Source organism: Polypterus senegalus, chromosome 1 (assembly GCF_016835505.1).
Source record: "Polypterus senegalus isolate Bchr_013 chromosome 1, ASM1683550v1, whole genome shotgun sequence".
Lineage (NCBI taxonomy): Eukaryota > Metazoa > Chordata > Cladistia > Polypteriformes > Polypteridae > Polypterus > Polypterus senegalus.
The window spans coordinates 42992109-43012874 of NC_053154.1; the positions used below are offsets into that span (position 1 = coordinate 42992109).

At 40.4% G+C, this 20766-nt stretch overlaps 2 protein-coding genes across 2 annotated transcripts in view; both read left to right on the forward strand.

Annotated features, from left to right (window-relative positions):
* Positions 1-5423: 5423 nt before the first annotated feature.
* LOC120525752 (achaete-scute homolog 3-like) lies at positions 5424-10150 on the forward strand. The gene is made up of 2 exons (XM_039748327.1): positions 5424-5481; positions 8276-10150. The coding sequence occupies exon 2, from the start codon at positions 8287-8289 to the stop codon at positions 8824-8826; it is 540 nt and encodes a 179-aa protein (XP_039604261.1). The 5' UTR covers positions 5424-5481; positions 8276-8286; the 3' UTR covers positions 8827-10150.
* Positions 10151-14184: 4034 nt separating this feature from the next.
* The window catches only part of c1h11orf16 (chromosome 1 C11orf16 homolog), a 32405-nt gene continuing 25823 nt past the window's right edge, over positions 14185-20766 (forward strand). Inside the window, exons 1-3 of the mRNA XM_039748290.1 lie at positions 14185-14255; positions 17194-17426; positions 17817-18173. Of these exons, the coding sequence (XP_039604224.1) occupies positions 17217-17426; positions 17817-18173 (567 nt within the window). The 5' untranslated portion in view covers positions 14185-14255; positions 17194-17216. The remainder of the gene's footprint in view (positions 14256-17193; positions 17427-17816; positions 18174-20766) is intronic.

A 20766-nucleotide genomic window follows, 5' to 3' on the forward strand; every position in this document is an offset into this window, starting at 1 on the left:
TGGCCTAGTCAAAGTCCTGACCTGAATCCAATTGAGATGCTATGGCATGACCTTAAAAGGCGTTTCATGCTAGAAAACCCTCAAATAAAGCTGAATTACAACAATTCTGCAAAGATGAGTGGGCCAAAATTCCTCCAGAGCGCTGTAAAAGACTCATTGCAAGTTATCGCAAACGCTTGATTGCAGTTATTGCTGCTAAGGGTGGCCCAACCACTTATTAGGTTCAGGGGGCAATTACTTTTTCACACAGGGCCATGTAGGTTTGGATTTTTTTTTCTCCCTAAATAATAAAAACCATCATTTAAAAACTGCATTTTGTGTTTACTGGTGTTATATTTGACTAATGGTTAAATGTGTTTGATGATCAGAAACATTTTGTGTGACAAACATGCAAAAGAATAAGAAATCAGGAAGGGGGCAAATAGTTTTTCACACCACTGTATTTAAGTTTGAAAGAGCAATTTATTACTCTAAGTGAATTAATTTGCTATTATTTGTAATTGCCATATGCACATAAATGCTTATTCAGATTAAAAAAAGAGGAAGGCAAAAAACCTTTGTAAAGAACTGAACAAAGAGAAGCACGGTGAAGTGGCGAAGCTACAGCAGGCTAAAAACCGTGGGATCAGCGGCCAGCGTTGTGGGGTCTGCTCCTTCTCCTGTGTCACATTTCATCGCAGGTTAGGTGGACTGGCAGTTTGCGGGTGTGTGCATCGTTGAGTACACGCTATGAAGACTGTCCTGGGACTGTACTTAACTAAACGTGCTTAAAACATGGATGCATATATAGTGCGAATAAAGTCAAAAAGAATAATAATGAAAAAGATTACGACGCATTTGTTTAAGAAAATACAATAAAAATAAGTCAGTGCATACGCAATAAGATGCTCTAGTATTGAAAACCATGGTCTCATCACAAGACTCCGCCAAATGGTAAAACTAGGTGTATATACGAATACAGGTGTGTATACTGTGGTCCTGAACTGCAGAGCACCTAAGAACGGGAAAGGCGCTATACAGTGAGTAAACGTTAACCGTGACAGGACGGAACGGCGCGAACCGAAACACAGTTCAGACCCTGCAGATCATTGTACAGTACACACTTTAGCTCCAGCAGGAAAATAAAATAAAAACAAAAATAACAATGTCCTTCGTCGATGCCAATTCAAGCGACAGAAACCCAAACAACACAGTAATGATTCTGAAAATAAATGGTGGTGTGCCCAGTGGCCGGGATTGTGACAATGTAGCGCAAGTGAGACGGGGATCGCTAGAAATATACAGAATTATTACAAAACAACGAGGCACACGCAACAGGTCGTAACAAGGAACATTGTTTATTGAACATGTGAAACTGACACCAAGGGTAGGACCCTCTCTTAGACTGAAATGATCAATTAACAGTTGTTAACACACTTAGACATTAACAGTCTCTCTGCACTGTCACATTAAGTAACGACAATGCTTAACGCGATAAATCACAACTTAGAAATAAACCTGCGCCGTCAGCTTCGACGCAAAAGCTGTATTCCTCGATTTATTCCTGGGATTATACTCTGGAATGCCTATACCCTTTTTATATTAATTAAAAATCGTCGTGAATTAGATGTATCTTGATAATCGGAATTGTCTGAAAACGACACCTTGCATGGTGAAACAACATCTAAAACAAACAGCGCAACATCAAGGTGCACAGGATAGACGAGTCAGTGGGTCAGTTTGCACACGTCCACTACAGCAGCGCACTTGGCAGAGCATTCAAGCCACACAAAGGCCGAACCCTGTCGGGATTTGAACCTGGAACTGTCCGGCAACACCCGTTGCCACATCCCGAATGAGACGCATCTTAAACGATTCGTTATCCTTAAATTTTGTTACGACTTAAATATGACAGGTTTAACTGGTACTCGTGGTTAATTTAACCCTGCGCCATTTTATTAAAAAACAAACGTTATTTACTCAAATGTGCACAGCACGCGCGTGTATTAACGTGATAAAGTGTCTGTTAGACTGGGCAGTTCTCTATTTTAGTATTTTTTGGTATTTGGGATACTGTATCATGTTTGCAAACGCGTGAGAACTTTTCGTGATCACTCTTCACAACTGTTATAATATTCATTAACGCGACGTGTTACTTGCGCTAACATTGTTTGAAATAATCATATTTATTGTTGGTTTCCTTTTACTGTTCTTCTTTTTAATTGTATTAACATGAATTTGATCACAAAAATATTCGAATGACGTCACACACTCCAGCCCGCATAATTCAATGCAGGTGTACATGGCAGGCAACAGCAATGGACGGGGGTGCCCACACCCGCACTACGTCCATTTGGGATTGCCGGCTAACCTGGTACACGGGTCTTCGGGGGAGTACCCGTCTTAAAATCCAGACACGGGCGCTATTCACTGCGCCACCGTGCAGCTGTCATAACGGCGCTTGCTAATGAACGGAAACCCAATCTCAAACCCCGTAATCCAATTCAACGCCGTGAATTCGTCTAATTGATATCATTATAATGTATAAAATAACAGCCGGAAGTTCGAGCGTGGCGGGAGGTGAATGTGACAGGTGGGGCGCTTTGTTTTACTAACTGCGTCTCCATATTTATATATATTCAAACTGTTTTGCATAAAAAATTCCCTTTATATGGCGTTTTGTTAAGAGCTTCAGACATCCCTTTAGGAGCAGCGGACTCGTCGACTGAACGGTAAACTTTAAATTCGTACCCCATTCAATATTGTGCTTTTCGTTGATTTCTGCTGTTTTATATTGCATTTTTAATAGAAAATGTGGATTTAAAACTCGTTTATTGACTCTTAAAATACAATCAGTTTTCGATCAATGCTATTTCTTCTGTACTTATAATTTGTTTAAAATGGAAATTATTTCTAGGAACAACATGTTTTTCTAGAGTTAATTCGGCTCTCTGATTTTTGATTATTTTATCATATTTATTCATTTCCCAAATCCTGGCACTAAAATACGGGATCGTGAGCACCGACTTGCTAACACATAGGCTACGTCTGTAAAAGTAAATAAGTAAGTAAAATTTATTTATAAAGCGCATTTCCCAAACAATACAATAAAATAAAAGAACAATGAAGTTATGATAAAAATAAAATAAAGTGAAAATATACTAACAAAAACTACCCAAAAGCTTGTCTAAAAGGGCAAGTCTTAAACTGGACTTTAAACTGTTCAACCAATTGCCCCGATTTTCAGAGCAGGTGGAAAACCGCTCCACAGTTTGGAGCAACCAATATAAAAATATGCGGGCCTGAAGCAAGGGACAGAAAGAAGGCCCTGTTAGCTGGACCTCAGGGCTCTCTCTACTCGTGGTGTAACGGTGCAGGAGATCCACAATGTATTGACAACCCTGACCATGCAGGGCTCAATGCGCATGAACATTTTAGATTGTATCCTGAACTGGAATATAACTGGAAGCCAATGCAAAGAGAATAAGATAGGAGTTATATGAGTCCATTGAGGGGAGCGTGTTAAAAGCCTGGCAGCTGCGTTTTAAATGGTCTGAAGGCGAGTTAAACCAGATTTGCTTTGATAGGTATAAAGAAAATGACAAATATAAATTAATGCGTGATGAGATAAATGCATGAATAAGCATATCCATCTCAGCCTTAGAAACAACAGTCCTTAATTTGGATAAGATTCCCAAATAAAAAAGTAGGAGCGATTCAGGGACCTCACACGGGCATCAAAATTCATAAGTTGTTGGCTAAAAGCCATCATTTATTTAGCTCCGTCATACAGTCAACAAGAAAAGCGAACTTGTATCGTTGTTTGCTCGTAAAAGAACAAGCGAGCTGGAAGTCATCGGCATAGAAATGATAAGAAATATCCTCAAAATAATCGATGGGTATATAATGAAAAACGGACAGAACTTTGAGGCACCTCACAAGACAGTAAAGCACTGACTGGCGAAATGCAGGTTAAAGCTGAGCCAGTGATACCTACAGAGTGGGACAACCTGCCTTAAAGGATCTTATAGTCAACAATACCAGTACAGAGCACTTGCCAGAATCTGCAGCCATTGGTAAGTCATTTGAGACTTTGGTAGGGCGGCCACTGACGAATGGTTCTTTAGAAACCCAGATTGGAAAAGGTCAAAGATGTTTTGTTGTCTCAAGAAAGGTGGCCAGTTGTTGCATAACACCATATTCTAGATTTTATCAAAAGAACTGAAGTTTTGAGATGGGCCTATAGTTTGTTTTTTTTTTTTTTTTTACAATGGAGTGATCTAAATTATTTTTTTTTCAACGGGGGATGAATAACAGCATGTTAAAAATGACTGGGGGGCAAAACCAGAGTGCAGAGAACAATTCATAACAAGATAGGGCAAATAAAGTTTAGAAATCTGAAAGGCGCTATAAATATAACGAATGTGAATAAAACCCCCGCAATGACACGTTTCATTCTACTTTACAAGTAGGTTTTAGGCTAAAAAGAGTCTTTATCGGAAAGGACATACAATTATCTTTTTTCACTGTTTTCACGTATAATTCATCTTTTGTACTACACCTTTCATAAAGTACACAGCTAACTGACTTTTTCTGAAGATTTTGCGGTCCTCGCTTTCTTCTGATAGCAACAACTAAAAAAGAGAAAATAAAACGACAAGGAATGAGAGACGCAAATCTAGCCTGTGTAATGATATAAGCAACCAAGATATTTAAACAAGAGCAGCCTATTTAAAGGAATAGTCAGTAAATAAATATATTTAAAAAAAAATTTGAAAGCTGAACAAACCTCATCGGGGTGTGAAAATAAAATAAAAACTCTTACAATAGGAAAATTAAAGACCTGTCGAATAAGATAAATTGTTGGAGAGAGGTCCTGCTGTCTTATGACTATGGCAGCATTACAATTTATTTTAATTATTACATATACTGTGTAAGGGAATTTTTAAATAATGTATTTATTAAAACAAAACGCACTGAATTTGAGTAAAGGTCTGGGAGGTAATCATTTTGATAAACAAAATTTGTCCGTAAAATCTGATTGTAAGATGGCTGCTAAAGCTCTAGCGTGAGGCATTGTTTGGTTTTAATCGACAGGTTTTTGGTTATTTGCGAAATAGAATAGGTCAGTTCATTTATGCAATTGAACTATGTTAACTTGTGATTGTTACTTTGATTTGTAAACTGCAAACTGGAAAGGGACAAATCTGGAGGTGCCAAGGTAAGGGCACATCAGGCCGGACTCTGTCCACATGGCACCACGCCCGTCTTAACAGCGTCGTAGGCCCGCACGCGCAAAGTAGTCCGCAGTGGCCGCCCTGTTTTGATAGCAATATGCATCTGAGACATCGTGGGCTCTTATGCAAATATGTGTTAAATGTAATTGCTTTACAGTTGCAACACTTTAACAAAAATATTGTCAAACATCACGTCACATCGCTTTCAGAGCAGATGGTGCAAAAAGGTTTTACTGTTCGCATTCTTCACCGCGTCACTTTACTGGTAAGCATCTGCATCTATGGGGCAATGGATTGTTCATATTGTGCAAATTACAAGGGCCTACGAGCTTGGGGGCACCACTCGGGGCTGCATATATTTTTTTTAATTAATAACTAAAACAACGGTTTCACTGTCTCGGTGTAGTGGCTTCAACATTCAATGTCTTGTTACCATCAACTCTAACCTCGAAGGCTGACGACGAATTGTATGCTGCTGCCGCTCTTCTCGTTGAACGCTATAGCACCGACATTTCCGCTCAATTGTTGTAATTTCGTGCATCTTTTCAATCCATCCTGTCAACCAAGTCGACTGTTTTCGAAGTAGCTGAACTGTTGCTGATTGATCACAGTGCTCTATCGTCTAATTCCAGTGACTTTTTCACGGCTCACAGGTTAATGTTGACCATACCAGTGACTGTTGCTGCATGTGAACGATCGTTCTCCAAGTTAAAACTCATCAAAACCTACCTCATAAGCACCATGTCGCAAGACAGACTTAGTGGCTTAGATGTATTCTCAATCGAAAACGAGCATGCCAGACTACTCGTGTGAAACATCGTTGAGACTTCTGCGCGACAAAAGACACGCAAGCGAGTATTTTAAGGTACTAGTGATATTATAAGTAATATGATTTGTGACTTGTCAGTCAGTACCATTTTTGTAAGATTTAACAGTTTAACATGTCTGTAGCCCTGCTGTGGGCTGGCGCCCTGCCCGTGGTTTGTTTTCTGCCTTGCGCCCTGTGTTGGCTGGGATTGGCTCCAGCAGACCCCGATACCCTGTATTTAGGATATAGTGGGTTGGATGAAGGATGGATGGACATATCTGTAATGTTTTATTGTGTTAATGGTATGGCTTAGTGTGCATTTGTGCCACTACTGTGAGGATTTGTGAGCGTCGCCACTTTATGATGTTCATTTTCTCAGAACTTGTGTAAAACAGGTCAATTGTGTAGTAGTATCCTGTCAGCCGGTGTTGTCGTTTTGATTGGGTACAAATTGAAATTGCTTCATTTTATAGCACTGAACAGTACTTGGAAAAGTAAGCGATGCCAGCCAACACGGGGCACAAGGTCGGAAACAAACCCCGGGCAGGTCGCACACACGCCCCCATACCCCACCACATGCTACACTTGGGTCAATTTAGAATCGCCATTGCTCCTAACCTTTATGTCTTTGGACTGTGGGAGGAAACCGGAGTAGCCGGTGGACACCCATGCAGAAACGGGGAGAACATGCAAACTCCACGCAGGGAGGACCCGGGAAGTAAAACCGGCTCTCCTAACTGCGAGGCAGCAGCGCTACCACTGCGCCGGTAAGCGGGTCCACATTTTACATAACAGTATATTTATATACAACTACTACCCACACCTCCCACATTCCATTCCCACAATTTGTTTTATTTTTGCTAACTTAGAACTGCTTTAATAAAGTGATTTAAAAAGTTATTACAAATTCCATTTGGAGAGCCGGTTTGTTTGTCACCAGCATGTGATCTGATAGTGACGCGGTCGCGGACGCCACTGCCCAGTCGGCCACTAAGACCTGGTTGCAAAGAAACTACCAGCAGTTATGCTAGACAGGAGGGTCCCACCTCGCGGCGCTGCACAGGGGCCTTCAGCAAGCTACGCTACTGATCTGCATGAATCATTTTTAAGACTGAAAAGGCGCAATGAGGAAAAAAAAAAACGATCAGCAGGGGTGACAATTAGGGATAAGAACTGTTTTCATTACTATTAACAGTATTACACGGCTGTTGCCACACAGATTCATACCTTATGAATTCGAATTCGTGCGCTATTATTAAAAATAAAAGTGCAAGAGCTTTTCGTCAGAGAGGAACAATCTTTGGTTCCCACGGAAAAAAAAAAACACTTCGTTTTTCGTAACATGTTAAAAGAACTGATCGTGGATTCCCGATTTTAAAGCCACTAGTTGATAAAATAACAAAGGCTAACTTCTTGATCTGCAAATATCCACTTAGATAGCCCATTATACAGTAAATAGTTCTGTTTGTCCACGTATTATGAACTTTTTCAAAGCTCAAAATGCCAATTTCAAATGCATATAACCGTTTGTGGAAAGTAAATGCCCTTTGGCCAGCAGTGGTTCAACGAGAAACCAGACAACCCAGTTAAGTACCATTAAAGAACCGTTTTCAGAGTGTAGATCTTTGCCTGAATCCTTAAAGTTCTCCCCGTGTCCCCGTACATTTTCCTCCACACCACAGAAACGTACAGGTTAGATGAATTCCCCATCCAAATTGGACCCTGTCCGAGTGTGTGTTTGTGGACCATCAGTAGCCGTACCTGCTTTCTCCCGCAATTTCGAAATAAGCTCCGTCCTCAACCCAGAACCCAAACTGGATTAAACTTTATACTTTATATCACAGGCGCACTGCTGCCTCAACACTAAAATAACCCGAGTTTGATTTTTCAACAATGGGCGTTGAAGGTTTAATAACTTAATGGTTATTCAGTTATGTCAGGAGATGAACTGGTCAGCTAGTGGTGAACAGCCTTTAGGTCGACGATACTGAGCTGGGGTTTGGTAAGCCGTGAACCTAAATTGGAAAAACTGATCTGGAAAATTGTTTAATTTTACATAGCCTATACTAATACCTCAAATAACACAATTGTTATAAAACCGTAAAGATAAATACTCGTAGTAAATAATACATTCACTAACTTATGCAGAACCAGTATAACCTGAACTAGTATGTTGTGGGTGTTTTGTATTCGTAAACAAGTGAAAATGAACTATACAATACCTTAAGATATACATTTTACTCTCCTGCAGGCTGGCAGAAAATGGAAACGGACAATTACGGCCTTTGCACCCTGACACCCGTTCCTCTTGCCGGCGTCAATCTTTCCCAGCCGGCACCGTCCAGTTCTTCTGGCATTTTGCAAGCTTTTGAGAGGCCGGTGAACTACATGGACGAGTTTTCCACGTTCCCCGTCCACGGCCAGCGCACAGAGCATCATTACCCCTACACAGAGTGCCTGTACGGCGACTGCTACGAAAACGCGTTTTTCTATCCGGTGTCTGCTCCGAATTTTGGCCATTACGACTCCCAGCACGAACCGGCGTTCATCCGCAAAAGAAACGAAAGGGAGAGACAGAGAGTCAAGTTCGTGAACGAAGGCTACGAGAAACTCCGGCAGCACCTGCCCCAGGAGTACGCGCAGAAGAGACTCAGCAAAGTTGAAACACTGCGGGCCGCCATAAAGCACATCAAACATCTGCAGGCCTGCCTGCGCGTCGAAAGCACGGCTGCGTCCAGTATGGGAGCAGAGAGAGCCGATCGTACTGAGGCTGTGATGCACGGAAGTGGACACAGGTTGTGATGTGCTTTAAATGATTTCAGCGGTGGTGCACATTGCTCATTGTCTCCCCGTTCTTGTAGTGCGTGAGCTGACAACAGTTTTATAAAGGGAACACACTGAAAAAAGACGTTGCAAATAAGAGGGCTCTTTTAGGAAGATCGCTGAGAATGACGTCCCCAAACGCACAACGGGAGCTGCAGAGACACTGACTTCAATGAAACGTGTGCATTAAATACCTTATAGCTAAGACATTACAACACTGTTCTGAATCAATTTTACATTATTTATAAGTGAAATATTTCCCTGTATGCGCTATTACTAATATGAAATGTTCTAAACTAATTATATTTATGTGCATAATTTCTTACTTCAACAACTCATTTTCGCAATAAGTCTGCACTTTTTTCCATCCATCCCTTTAATCCCCCTCAACCCTCACCTTTCCCAGTACATGATGGCGGAAACACGGCACATATTCCAAAGTAGGAGCCAACCCAGGTTAGGACGCCGGGACAACGTTTAAGAGTGAGTGACAATCTTAGATAGAACAATAGAAAGACGAGAGGCTAAAGATGCAGTCTCAGGTATACAGTAGGGGTTTATTAAATAAAGGGGTCAGATGGACAGCGCTTACCTCTCTGTCTGACTTCCTTTCTGTCAAAAGCATGAGTCATGGTGAACAGCGCTTAAAAAATTCAGGTCCTCTACGCGATATTATTTTTGGGTATCTGTGAACACAACGGGGTTTTTGGTCCTGCAGTGACTGGACAAGTTTTCTTATAGGTTTCTCCATTCGAGCTTAGTCTCTACTGTTTAACTTGATTCTTTTTAATGAAATGGCTTGCCTTAATTCCTATTTCCGCAGTTTCAGTAATGAGCAGCAACGTCCGTTTTTATTTCTCCGTAAGATACGGAAAGCATCGCACCATTTTCTTCTGTTCTGCATTTTTTCGTTTTTAAACTTCACTGTTGACGTTCACGATGCTTATTATATATATTTTTTCCCAAAAAAGTTAAATATACGTTGATATAATAGTCTATTTTTAGGTTATATAGCACGATGTTAGGTTATGTGGCACGAGCAGGGAAGTCCAAAGAGGTCACAAGCCCAAGCTGTGTAAGGCACTGGTTAGACCTCATCTAGAGTCCTGTGTGCAATTTTGGTCTCCGAGCTACAAAAAAGACATAGCAGTGCTAGAAAAACCAGGCTGATTCCAGGCTTTCAGGGAATGAATCATGAGGAAAGATTCAAATAGCTGCCCCTTTTTATAAATTTAAGCAAAATGAGATTAAAAGAAGACAAGACAGAAGCGTTGAAAAGTATGAAGGGAATTATTACAGTTTATCGAGACTGTCACTTAAAATGAGTTCATCAAGAACACGAGGACAATGCTGGAAACTTTTTAGGGGTAAATTTCGCACAAGCCTTTGCGCTATATAGCGTCTGACCCGACATAGGCTGACACGGGTAAAATAAAACAAACTGTTTATTTTTCTTCAGCTATAGGGGCACGTCTTCCCCGTAATTCCTCCGGCCACAACACTGTCCCAAGCACAGTACCACAATAACACCAAGCACATTCTCTCTCTTCGACTACCTCACCTCCACCTCAGCAAGCTTTGTCGTCTCCCTACCCGACTCTGCTCGCTGAGTGGTGGTCGCTATCTCCCTTTTATTGGGTACCCGGGTAAGGTGAAACCAGTGCCCAAAAGGGGCCAGCAACTCCTGCTGCAGCACCCCCTGGAGCGCCTGCGGAACCCCACTGAGCTATACAGAACTCCAACTCCCATGAAGCCCTGGGGGAGTCCAAGGCACCGCCTCTAGCGCCCATGGGGAGATACTGGGCTTTTCACCCTTGTACCCTTGGCAGATGTGGTGAAGGGGCGTCCCGGCCAGGCATGGGCCCCGGCCATCCGTCAGACCTTACATTTTTTTTCTTCCCTCAGATAACCATATGTAGTAGACATATAACTTCAGCGTCCTTCAAAATTAGACTTGATGTTATTTTGTAAGAAAATGTGGATAGGACTATCGAGCTGCTGGACTGAATGGCCTATTCTTGTGATTGTTCTGATGTTCTCATTTCTGGACAGAATTATAATATAAACGCTTTCATCCATCTATTTCTGAAACCTAAACGGGTGCCTGTCCATGACAAGTGAATGAATGTCACTCTTAAAAATAATTGCGCTTTAATGGTATTTTATGTTATTTACTGGGTTGTAGGTTCCTCGCTGAACTATTGTTTAACAATGTGCCATTTCGTTTTGGGAAGGTTTGCTGCAGAATGTCGGTTCTTTGTGGTTTGAAAAACCTCCAAATATATAGATGAAACCTGACATCTGGGTTACCTATAGACGGACAGATTAAGGACACATGGACTTTGTTTCCTACTGTACGTAGGCAGCAAAAGTCCTTTTAAAATCACGAGCCACTGGTCTTTAACAAATCTTTTAGTTATTTACTGTATGGAGCCCGTTACAGATCTAAATAATCAAAGTTCTTTCTGGAACGTTCATGTGGATGGAATTTGGAAAACCAAAAATGGTTTATAGGTCGATAGGTTAGGGGACTGTAAAGTAGTTTGGTAATTGTTCGATTTTAGAATAGACAGGCGAAAAAAGCCGCCATTATCAGGCAAACGACGAGCGCTTTACGCATGTGTGTACTACATGACCATGAAACCCACGCACCGCCATTCCTGTTACAAAGTAAAATAAAATGACGCACATAACAAACGAGTCAGTATCGATCCAAATATCCAGTTATTAAACTCACTTCGTCCCCGGAACGCCAACCCCAGCAGTGGACGAAAGGCAAAGCCAGTGCTGGAGAGGATGTCTCTTGAACCCAGGGCTCAAAGCGCAAGATCAATTTGGAAACGTCAATCGGCCTAGCCTACATGTCTTTGAGAAGTGGCAGAAAAAAACGATTCATTCAATGCACTTTAATTCAAGTTATTTTTGTATAGCGCTCCTCACTGAGGGTAAATGACTTGACTCCATACAGCTCAACAACCTGCTGTTAGATTGCCAACTCAATGCGCTTGCTGTGGTATCCAGTGGAATCTGGACACGACCAAACTATGCGTTCAACTCAACACAAATGGATTTATTATACAACTGGGGAACGTTTATTTTCCCTCATTATTTTTAAAGTTTTCTCTAATATCTTCTTTTATACCAAATCAACCTTTTTTGACAGTTGATGCGAGATATAAGACTACTGGAAATCGATCTATGCTAAGATATAGTTTAATGACAGCATTTAAAGACATGTTATTATTATTATTATTATTATATATAATAATAATAATATATATATAATTTTATATTATTCAAAATGTACATCGGGTGGTGTTCTATTTTAGCGTTCCGCTGTCATCTATACTATTGTGGTCCTTCGGGTGTTGAACGTTTTTTATTTATAGAATTAACCATAGAAAATTGTAACATTAAAAATTACTGCAATATTACGATTTATGAAAATACTAGCCATTTGAAGAAAATATTTTTTATGATAATAACGTTATTGGCATCGTTTTATACTGTATAAAATGTAATTAGTCATAAATTGATTGTAACATATTGTATCTATTTAAAACAACGGGCAGATCATTCGAGTCATATTTTATCATTTTCCTTTTAAAGTATACCGTCACCATTGTCACAGCTTTCTGTCAGCGCGCATACTTTTCGTTCTTGATTTCCTGCTCCCGTCCATGTCGTGTAAATATTGTGCCACAGAAATATGCTATTGTATTGTACTGCAATAAATCCTGGGGATGATGTCGATGTTCATTTTTAGCGATTCCTACTTCGCATTCTATTAATGCACGTTTGTTCAAGACATCCTCATCTAAGAAAAATGTGTTTCGCTTGTGTGTTTCCTTTTTTTTTGTGAAATAATAAATATAATATTTTATTTTAATATATTGTAATGATGTATGCATGCATTCTATTATACACGTGTATGTTTATATTGTAAATGAGAAACAAACAATAAAGGGTAATTGTTGCTCCTTCTCCCGTCTTTTCGAGCCTTGTGCATCCGGAGTTTGCAATATTAATAAAGAAGTGGCATTCAATACTAAACAAGAAAATATGGCTTTTATCTGACTACAAAGCTTAATTCTAAGACCTTTTATTAGGAATACGTGGCTGTAGGGTTATTCCAAAAAGCTTTTATACGAATACGGTGAACACTAAACAAACACTCCGACCACACCTGTCTATTTGCTAGATGCTGTATCTTACCTTTTTGTTGTCAACAGACTTGTATAATTTTTTATACATTACCAGCATTCACGGGTCACAACTTCTAAAGCTTCTTCTTAAATGGGAAGCCTTAACGTGAGCCGTCGGTGCCTTTAAAGTATTTGAGTTCGGAGTCACAAGACGTCCAGGTCAGTAAAACGAAAGAGGAAGCCATGCACGGCAGAATTCGAGGACCAGATATGTTCAACTTAAGCCAAGTCCGGGCGGTATTTGTCCACTGTGAATTGCACTTTTGGTAGCGTTTCATAAAGACCAGTAGCCTACAACCTCGGCGTAATAATTACACAGGCATAACTCAGGAGCCGCCTTTCAAGACACAATAGTCGTTTTCTGGACTACGGATAAGGACGCGGCTGTGAATACGCCGTCTGTCCCTACCGTAGGTGCCACGCGGATTTCGAATTTGGCACCTGGTGGCGGTCTGTGTCACGTGTCACGTTCTCCCAGTGTCACCGTGGGCTTGTTCTCCGATTTGCCCCTTCACCCCAACATCGCAGACACCACCTCGTTAGGTTAATTGCTGATTATAAATGCAACCGTGCGAATGTAGATACCCGCTAAGGTGAAGCTGGCTTCTGTTGCGCCCAATCGTATTTTCGTTTTATATAGCGACACTAATCACTCAGGGTCAAGAGTTTTAAAGTAATTAAGAAAACCACGAAGGGGAAAAACATTTTTTACTGTATACTCAGATACCACTTTTTACTATTAACTTGTCGTTTTGCTCAGATGTTTGTGTTCTATTAATTCTTTGTTCACGTAAATGGTGGCGAAAGAATATTAGAGTAACCATTTTTTTCTGAAGATATCAAGTGTTAGAAGTTTCAACCTAACTTTGCATTTGTCACTTTGAAAGCACCATAGAGTAACTTATTCAGTTCTTAAACGACTTGTAGCTTCTCTTGGTGTTTTTCTTTATATATTATTTGTTCAATTATGAATATCTCTACGGCTATATAATACATTTCAATAAAGCGAGCGGGCTGAAGGCCGGAACCATTTGTTATCGGCTGAGGAAACGTCTCCAGGTTGCACGGTCCATAGCAACGCGTTGTTTCCCGCTATAGAAACAGCGGGATAAACAGCAACAAATAGAGCGCGCGCTCGCCTAGCCGAAGGATCAAGTGAGCTGCAGCAGGTGGCAAAAGTTACACATACCGCAGTGTTTGAATGTGAGTAAGTCTGTCTTTTTCATCATGGAACATTTCATAGAACAATTGAAACATTATGTTTTATTGTATATTCTTTTCTTTATTATACTTTACTATATTAGTTTAAAAATAAATTCTTTTGAATATGACATAAATGTTTCTGATCTGGAATAATTATAGATTTATCCGCATTCACTTCATTGAAACTGTTTTAGTCAAAGTAGCTGTATTTTCGTCCCTTTTCTGTGAATAGCATTCTCGGCATTTTTATTCCCGCATAGTATTTTTTTTTACTATTACTACTTTAAGCAAATACTTTTTTTAGAAAATCGGCTTTCGTGTATGCCTGACTCGGCTGCACCCCACATAACACCGCTACGGTGTCAATGAAATAGAAAATAGCAAATTCCACTAAATAATCGTACTGTATAGTTTTAATATACATGTATGTATGGTCACCCTCAGCGACTCGGACATTAAATACAACGCATTTTTAAATTCCTGGGGACTTTCATCGTCGTTCTCCACATACCGTATCTATCTATGTGTCTATCTGTCCTTATTCTGACATCCGACAGACATCGTCATGTGCGCCACACGGTAAAAAAAAAAAAACACTCCAGCTCTCACTAACAAAGGACGTGGTTCAGTCTCAAGAGACTTCAGCGCCCACTATCACACTGTTAGAATACAGAGTCGCCAGTTAACTTTGTGTGCACACTTTACCCAGAAAAAAAAATACGAGTGAACATCGCCGACTTTGGAGACAATGACACAAATCATTGTGTACGAGACTATCTAAATAATGAAAACACCAGTTCATAAACATCCATCCTTCTTCGTAAGCCGCTTTACCCAGGGCAGGTTTCAAGAACGTATCCCAGCAAGCACAGAGCGCAAAGCAGAAACAATCCATGGACATGATGTCAGTCCATCACAGGGTGAACATACAGTACACACACACACACTCACTAAAGTCAACTTAACATCATCAATACACCTAACCTACATTTTTGAACTCTGTAGTACCTTAAGGACATCCACAGGGAAAAGATGCAAACTCTATGTATGGAGGTCCTGGGATGTAATCCCCAGACTTTTTGTTGCAAGGTAGCACTGCCATTACTGCGCCATCAGGCTACCTGTTCATGGACATTTCTGGCTTTATATTGGATGAGCCAATAGATCTCCAGGTCTATAATAATTTAAAAGCTTGTGCACTCAATCATGAAAACACTTTGAATGATTTTCATGTTTTAAGTTAAGAATGGAGGATCGTGGTTAAAAAGCTCATATGTAATACTTTGATTAACTCTTACCTCGTTCTGGGTGGTTTCTATCCTATGCCCAGTGTTACTGGGATAGGCTCTGTTTATTTTTACATTTATTTGGTTAGTAGATGTCTTTATCCAAAGCAACTTGCAAAAGAGTTCAACATAATCGAGTAAACATCAGTTTCGGCGTCTGTTTGGGAACAAGTGTTACTGGACAAGGTTACAAAATTGATCACTGCAGGTAAAGGACTCAGAACAAAATACAAGTAAGTTACAAAGAAATTCACCAAAAAAGAGAGTCTTTAAACACATTGAAGGGGTCGGAATTTTAATGGGGGGTGGGCAGCTTATTCTATCAGCTGGGAGCAGAGCATGAAAAGAGTTTGAATTGAGATTTGATGCCAGTGGATCTGAGTGGTCAGGAAGGATCATAGGGCCAAACAAGAGTCTCGATAAATATGAGTGCTGACCTGTTGAGTACTCTGTAAGCAACCATCAAGGATCTGAACTTACAGTTAAAGGGAGCCAATGTAGTAATCTGAAAAGACAAGTGACTTATGCGTCCCTCAGGTGGTTGAACACCAAATGTGCTGCTGTATTTTGAAGCATCTTCAGTGACTTGGTGACACATCCCTGTATCCCTGGCAGCAGAGTTGCAGTAGTTCAGACATAGTAAGTCCAAAGCCTGGGCAAGGAGTTAGGCTGCATACTTTCAGATACAGTCTGATCTTGCAGATGTTGTACAGAGTGAATGTGCAAGACTGAGAGATCATCAGAAGAGGGTCAGTGAAGTACAGTTCATCATCAATCACAATCCCAAGGTTGCACATTGACTTGACTGGTGTTAGTGATAATGAGCTGAGCTGAACACAGATGGGGTGCTTAACAAGAAGCTCTGCCTTCACCATGCTGAGCTGGAGATGGTGTTCCTTCATTCAGGTTCCAGTGTCAGTGAAACATGCAGAGATTTTAGAGGCTACTGTATGGTCCTCTGAAGGGAATGACAGGTGGAGGTGCATATCATCAGCATAGCACTGATAACAGAAGCAACGAAACATAATGTTAGAGCTTAGAGTGGGAATGTATAGAGAGAAGAGTAGGCCCAGCACCAGTCCTTGGGGCACCCCCTGCCATGCTTGCCTGATACACCATTGACATCTTTCCTCGTCAGAACACACGGTAGGATATGCCCAAAGGTTAGGACTCAAACCACCTGAGGGCAGTCCCAAGGTCAGAGAGGATGCAAGGAGGAACGGGTGATTGACCGTGTCAAAAGGAAGAGCAGAGTTCTAGCTGGATGAGGAAATGTAATATGTTGGTAGCTCTAGCCAGCCATAATGTGACAAAGGTATGTAGACCTGTCTCTGCCCCTCTGGAAACCTGACTTATTAGGATCAAGCGGTTTGTTTGTAGAAGAAAGTAAAATACTTTCTCTGGTGCCCTAAAACGCTGAACTTGGACTGGAAGGGGAATATTGTGTAAGAGGACAGTAATTTGGTCAATATCCATCCTCTACTAAAACTAGAAAAATACTGGAGAAACAGTTTTAGTTAGCATTTAGTTTATTAAAAAATTACTACTGCCACTTTCTCCTTTAATTATAATATCATTTTTATGTTGTAGATACTGAAACACTTATGACTGCCACTTTCTCCTTTAATTATAGCATTGTTTTTATGTTGTAGGTACTGAAACATTTACGCACAATATGCCAGTGATGTTTCCAGTAGCAGAATGTGTGGGCTTCCACACTTTCTTTGGGAAAATAAGAGACTCCAACATCACATTTGTTATTGACACCTCAGAAAGTATGATCTGCCATCTTGACACCATCAAAAAGCACCTTTGTGAAGCACTGCTGTCAAAAGCCTACAATTCCAGTAATTCCCTGTTCAATATTATTGGGTTTTCACATAAGGTAATATTCATTTGTCTGTGATTGTTATGTAATATTTTTGTAACCTTAATCTGAACGAATAGGATTTATAATGTGTGTGTTTAGTAGGTGTACTTTTATCATTACGTGTAAAAGGGGATATTGTAACAGCACTGCTTTTCTGTTTTTGACTTGTGGGCAGTTTCAACGCATAACACAGCTGTTTTCCATCTGGCTAGACACAAATAAAAGGCTTAGTCCAATGTTTTTGGTACAGCCAGGTGACAGAGTGTGGACGTTGTAATGCATTCAGAGACGGAATGAACAAGACCCACTTAAATATGCAGAAGTTGTTTTACATAATTGTTGTTTGCATCCCATACTAACTCAACACGTCTTCCCTTTTTTTTTTTTTTTAAACACATTCTCTAGGTTACAAAGTGGTGTGACCGTATGGTGACATGTTCGCCAAATGTAGTGCTCAGTGCAATGGACTGGATACGATCACTTGTCTGTATGCCTGGCAGAGACTTGCTCCAGGCACTAATCGCAGCGCTTGATGATCCACTCTGTCAGGCTGTTTATCTGGTAACAGATGGGCTGCCAATAAACAACCTGAAGGAAACTGTGCAGGTGGTATCGTGCATGTCACAAGGACGTCCTCTTCACATTTTCTTTCTGAGTGAAAAGCATTTTGACCATGATGTTCAAGACTACTTGCATGAGCTGGCCCGATACACTAGAGGGAGCTGTCATCTTATCACTCTTGCTGCAGGTGAAATTAAGCAGGTATGGTATTTGTTCCTCCAAAAATGCCTGGCATGTCAATGCCCAGGGTAGTATTAAATTCAGGCCCGAAATTCGATTACAAGGTGTAGTTATTTTTTATTTTTTTTTGTAACTTACATGTTCACTTCATGTTCATGTGCTTTTCTTCTTTTAGTACAAAAAAATGATGTCAGCCTGGTTTGTTTTGTGGTGGCTCGGCTGTCCCTGAATTGGGTGTTCTCCTCTGTTGTCAATTGACTTTAGTTTTCTTTATGTCACCTCACTTTTCTCACCATTAAGCATTAATTCAGAATGGCAGTATAACTTCTAGTAAATGCCCATCCATGTTTTCTGAGCCTGTTTAAATTCAAATTAGCTTGGCATGTACGTAGTTTAAACAGACAGCACTAGGATCATGGCTGAGGTGAATCCTTGGTAGTGCATCACATGGCACATACACATCACACACTCAGAATTCTAGACCAGTGTCCTTGAGATATCAGCAATAACAACTGTGCTACCATTATGTATATCCATCCATCCATTATCCAACCCGCTATACCCTAACTACAGGGTCATGGGGGTCTGCTGGAGCAAATCCCAGCCAACACATGGCACAAGGCAGGAAACAAACCCCCGGCAGGGCACCAGCTCACTGCAGGGCGCGTGCACACACACTCACCAAGCACACACTAGGAACAATTTAGGATCGCCAATGCACCTAACCTGAATGTCTTTGGACTGTGGGAGGAAACTGGAGCATCCAGAGGAAACCCACACAGACACGGGCAGAACATGCAAACTCCATGCTGGGAGAACCCAGGAAGCGAACCCAGGTCTTCTAACTGCGAGGCAGCAGTGCTACCCACTGTGCCGCCCCCATTATGTGTATATATATATATATATATATATGGAAATACTGTAGACAAGTGCATACTTTCTGTTACAAAAAACTGTTGCACATAGAATCAATGGCCTGATCTGTATTAAAATGAATGTTCTGAACAGGTGGCAAGCGAGAAAGCAACTATTGTAAAACCAAAGCAGAGATTATTTTCAAAAAGTAATATTGTTAGGATTAATGTTAGGAGTGTTAATTTTAAGCAGATAACAGCAGATAAGTAAACTGGGATAAGCTTTAAAGTGGGGAGTCAGGCAAAGAGACGTGGAGCAGGTTTAAAAGGATTTTACATAATTGCACGGTGGCTTAACTCTAGGCAGTATGGGCAGGGCAGTTGCACCAGGGTCTACTGGGATGGGTGGCCTATAGTAACTGTTATTGCTCAAGGTTTAATATGCTTGCACGGTTGACATAAAACGAACAAATTAATGGTGTTATTATTTCTACAACTCCACAATGCTTATGGTTATATTCCTTTTATGCAACGTATATGCTTGGTGTGGTGCATGTCATTGATGGTGGTTATTTATCAATGAGATAATAAATGGATATAATTTGCTTAATGTGGGGGTAGGGCCTAATTTTTTTAATTTGTTTTTGTTCTAGGACCCATCAGATTCCAGTTATGTCATTGACAGTGCAGGATATGTTTATCCTTAAATTTAGAAGCAGGAAGTAATTAAAGAGAACTCAGCAGTACATAAGTAAGGAGCTGAAAAGGAAGATGCAAAGGGAAAAACAGCAGTATAAAGCATTTAAGACTAATACCTCCAGTGCTATCTGTAGGACGTATGTAAGCATGACGGTATTAACTAAATAAGATTTCAGGAAAGCTAAAATGCAGTTAGAGAGAAATATTGTGGAAAAGGCAAACAAATTACCCAAAGAGATTTGTTTAGTATTTCAACAGTAAAAGACAAGTCAAGCAGGAGATGAATTGTATTAGAAAAATGGTAAGAATGCATGAAAATATACAGGCAATGAAAAGCAAATGAGCTTGACTTGCATTTTTCTAAATGGACCAACACATGAAGTGTCTATCAGTGCAGAACTTAGTAATTTGGAAATTGTAGATGGAGTAGGAGTTTTAGGGAGAAGTGTGCATGAGTTGAGATGTGGGGGAATGTTTTCATTAATATTATGGAATTCTATCAGAGAGATGCATATGATAATTATGTTGATTTTCGGAAGGCTTTTGATAAGGTCTCAGATGAAAGGTTGGTGATCAAAATTGAAGAAGTGTGAATTCACGACTAAGTGTGTAAAATTGTGTAAAAACACAGGAAGCAAAGGGAAATTTCAGAATAAGGTGGTGTTAAAAGTGGTTGTTGTTCATTTCAATAAATATAAACTCCGAAGCGCTATGTGCCATTGTGAAGAGGGGGGCTGAACGCAACCCAAGGAGATGCGAGTGTGCCTCTGAAACCCCCTCTTAAATGGAGATACAATGGGAAACAAATACAATTTTTTTTTTACCTCCAATTTGCTCGATTAGCTGCTGGCTTGCTGCTGCCGTGCCATGTGATCTGCATCTCGTGTGGTGCTTCGATCGTTTAAAAGCCTGTACAGCAGCTGTCCTTTTGTCTCACTGCCTTGTCTCTCTTCTCCCCCAGACATCCTCAAACACTATTCAATCTTTTCGCTGTTCTGTTATTTCACTGTTTGTTTGCACTAATGTCATCTTTATTGTAATTTTTTAAGACTTTCTAATTT

Coding starts and splice junctions, on each gene's coding strand:
- LOC120525752 (XM_039748327.1), top strand. CDS start 8,287: ATGGAAACGGACAATTACGGCCTTTGCACCCTGACACCCGTTCCTCTT.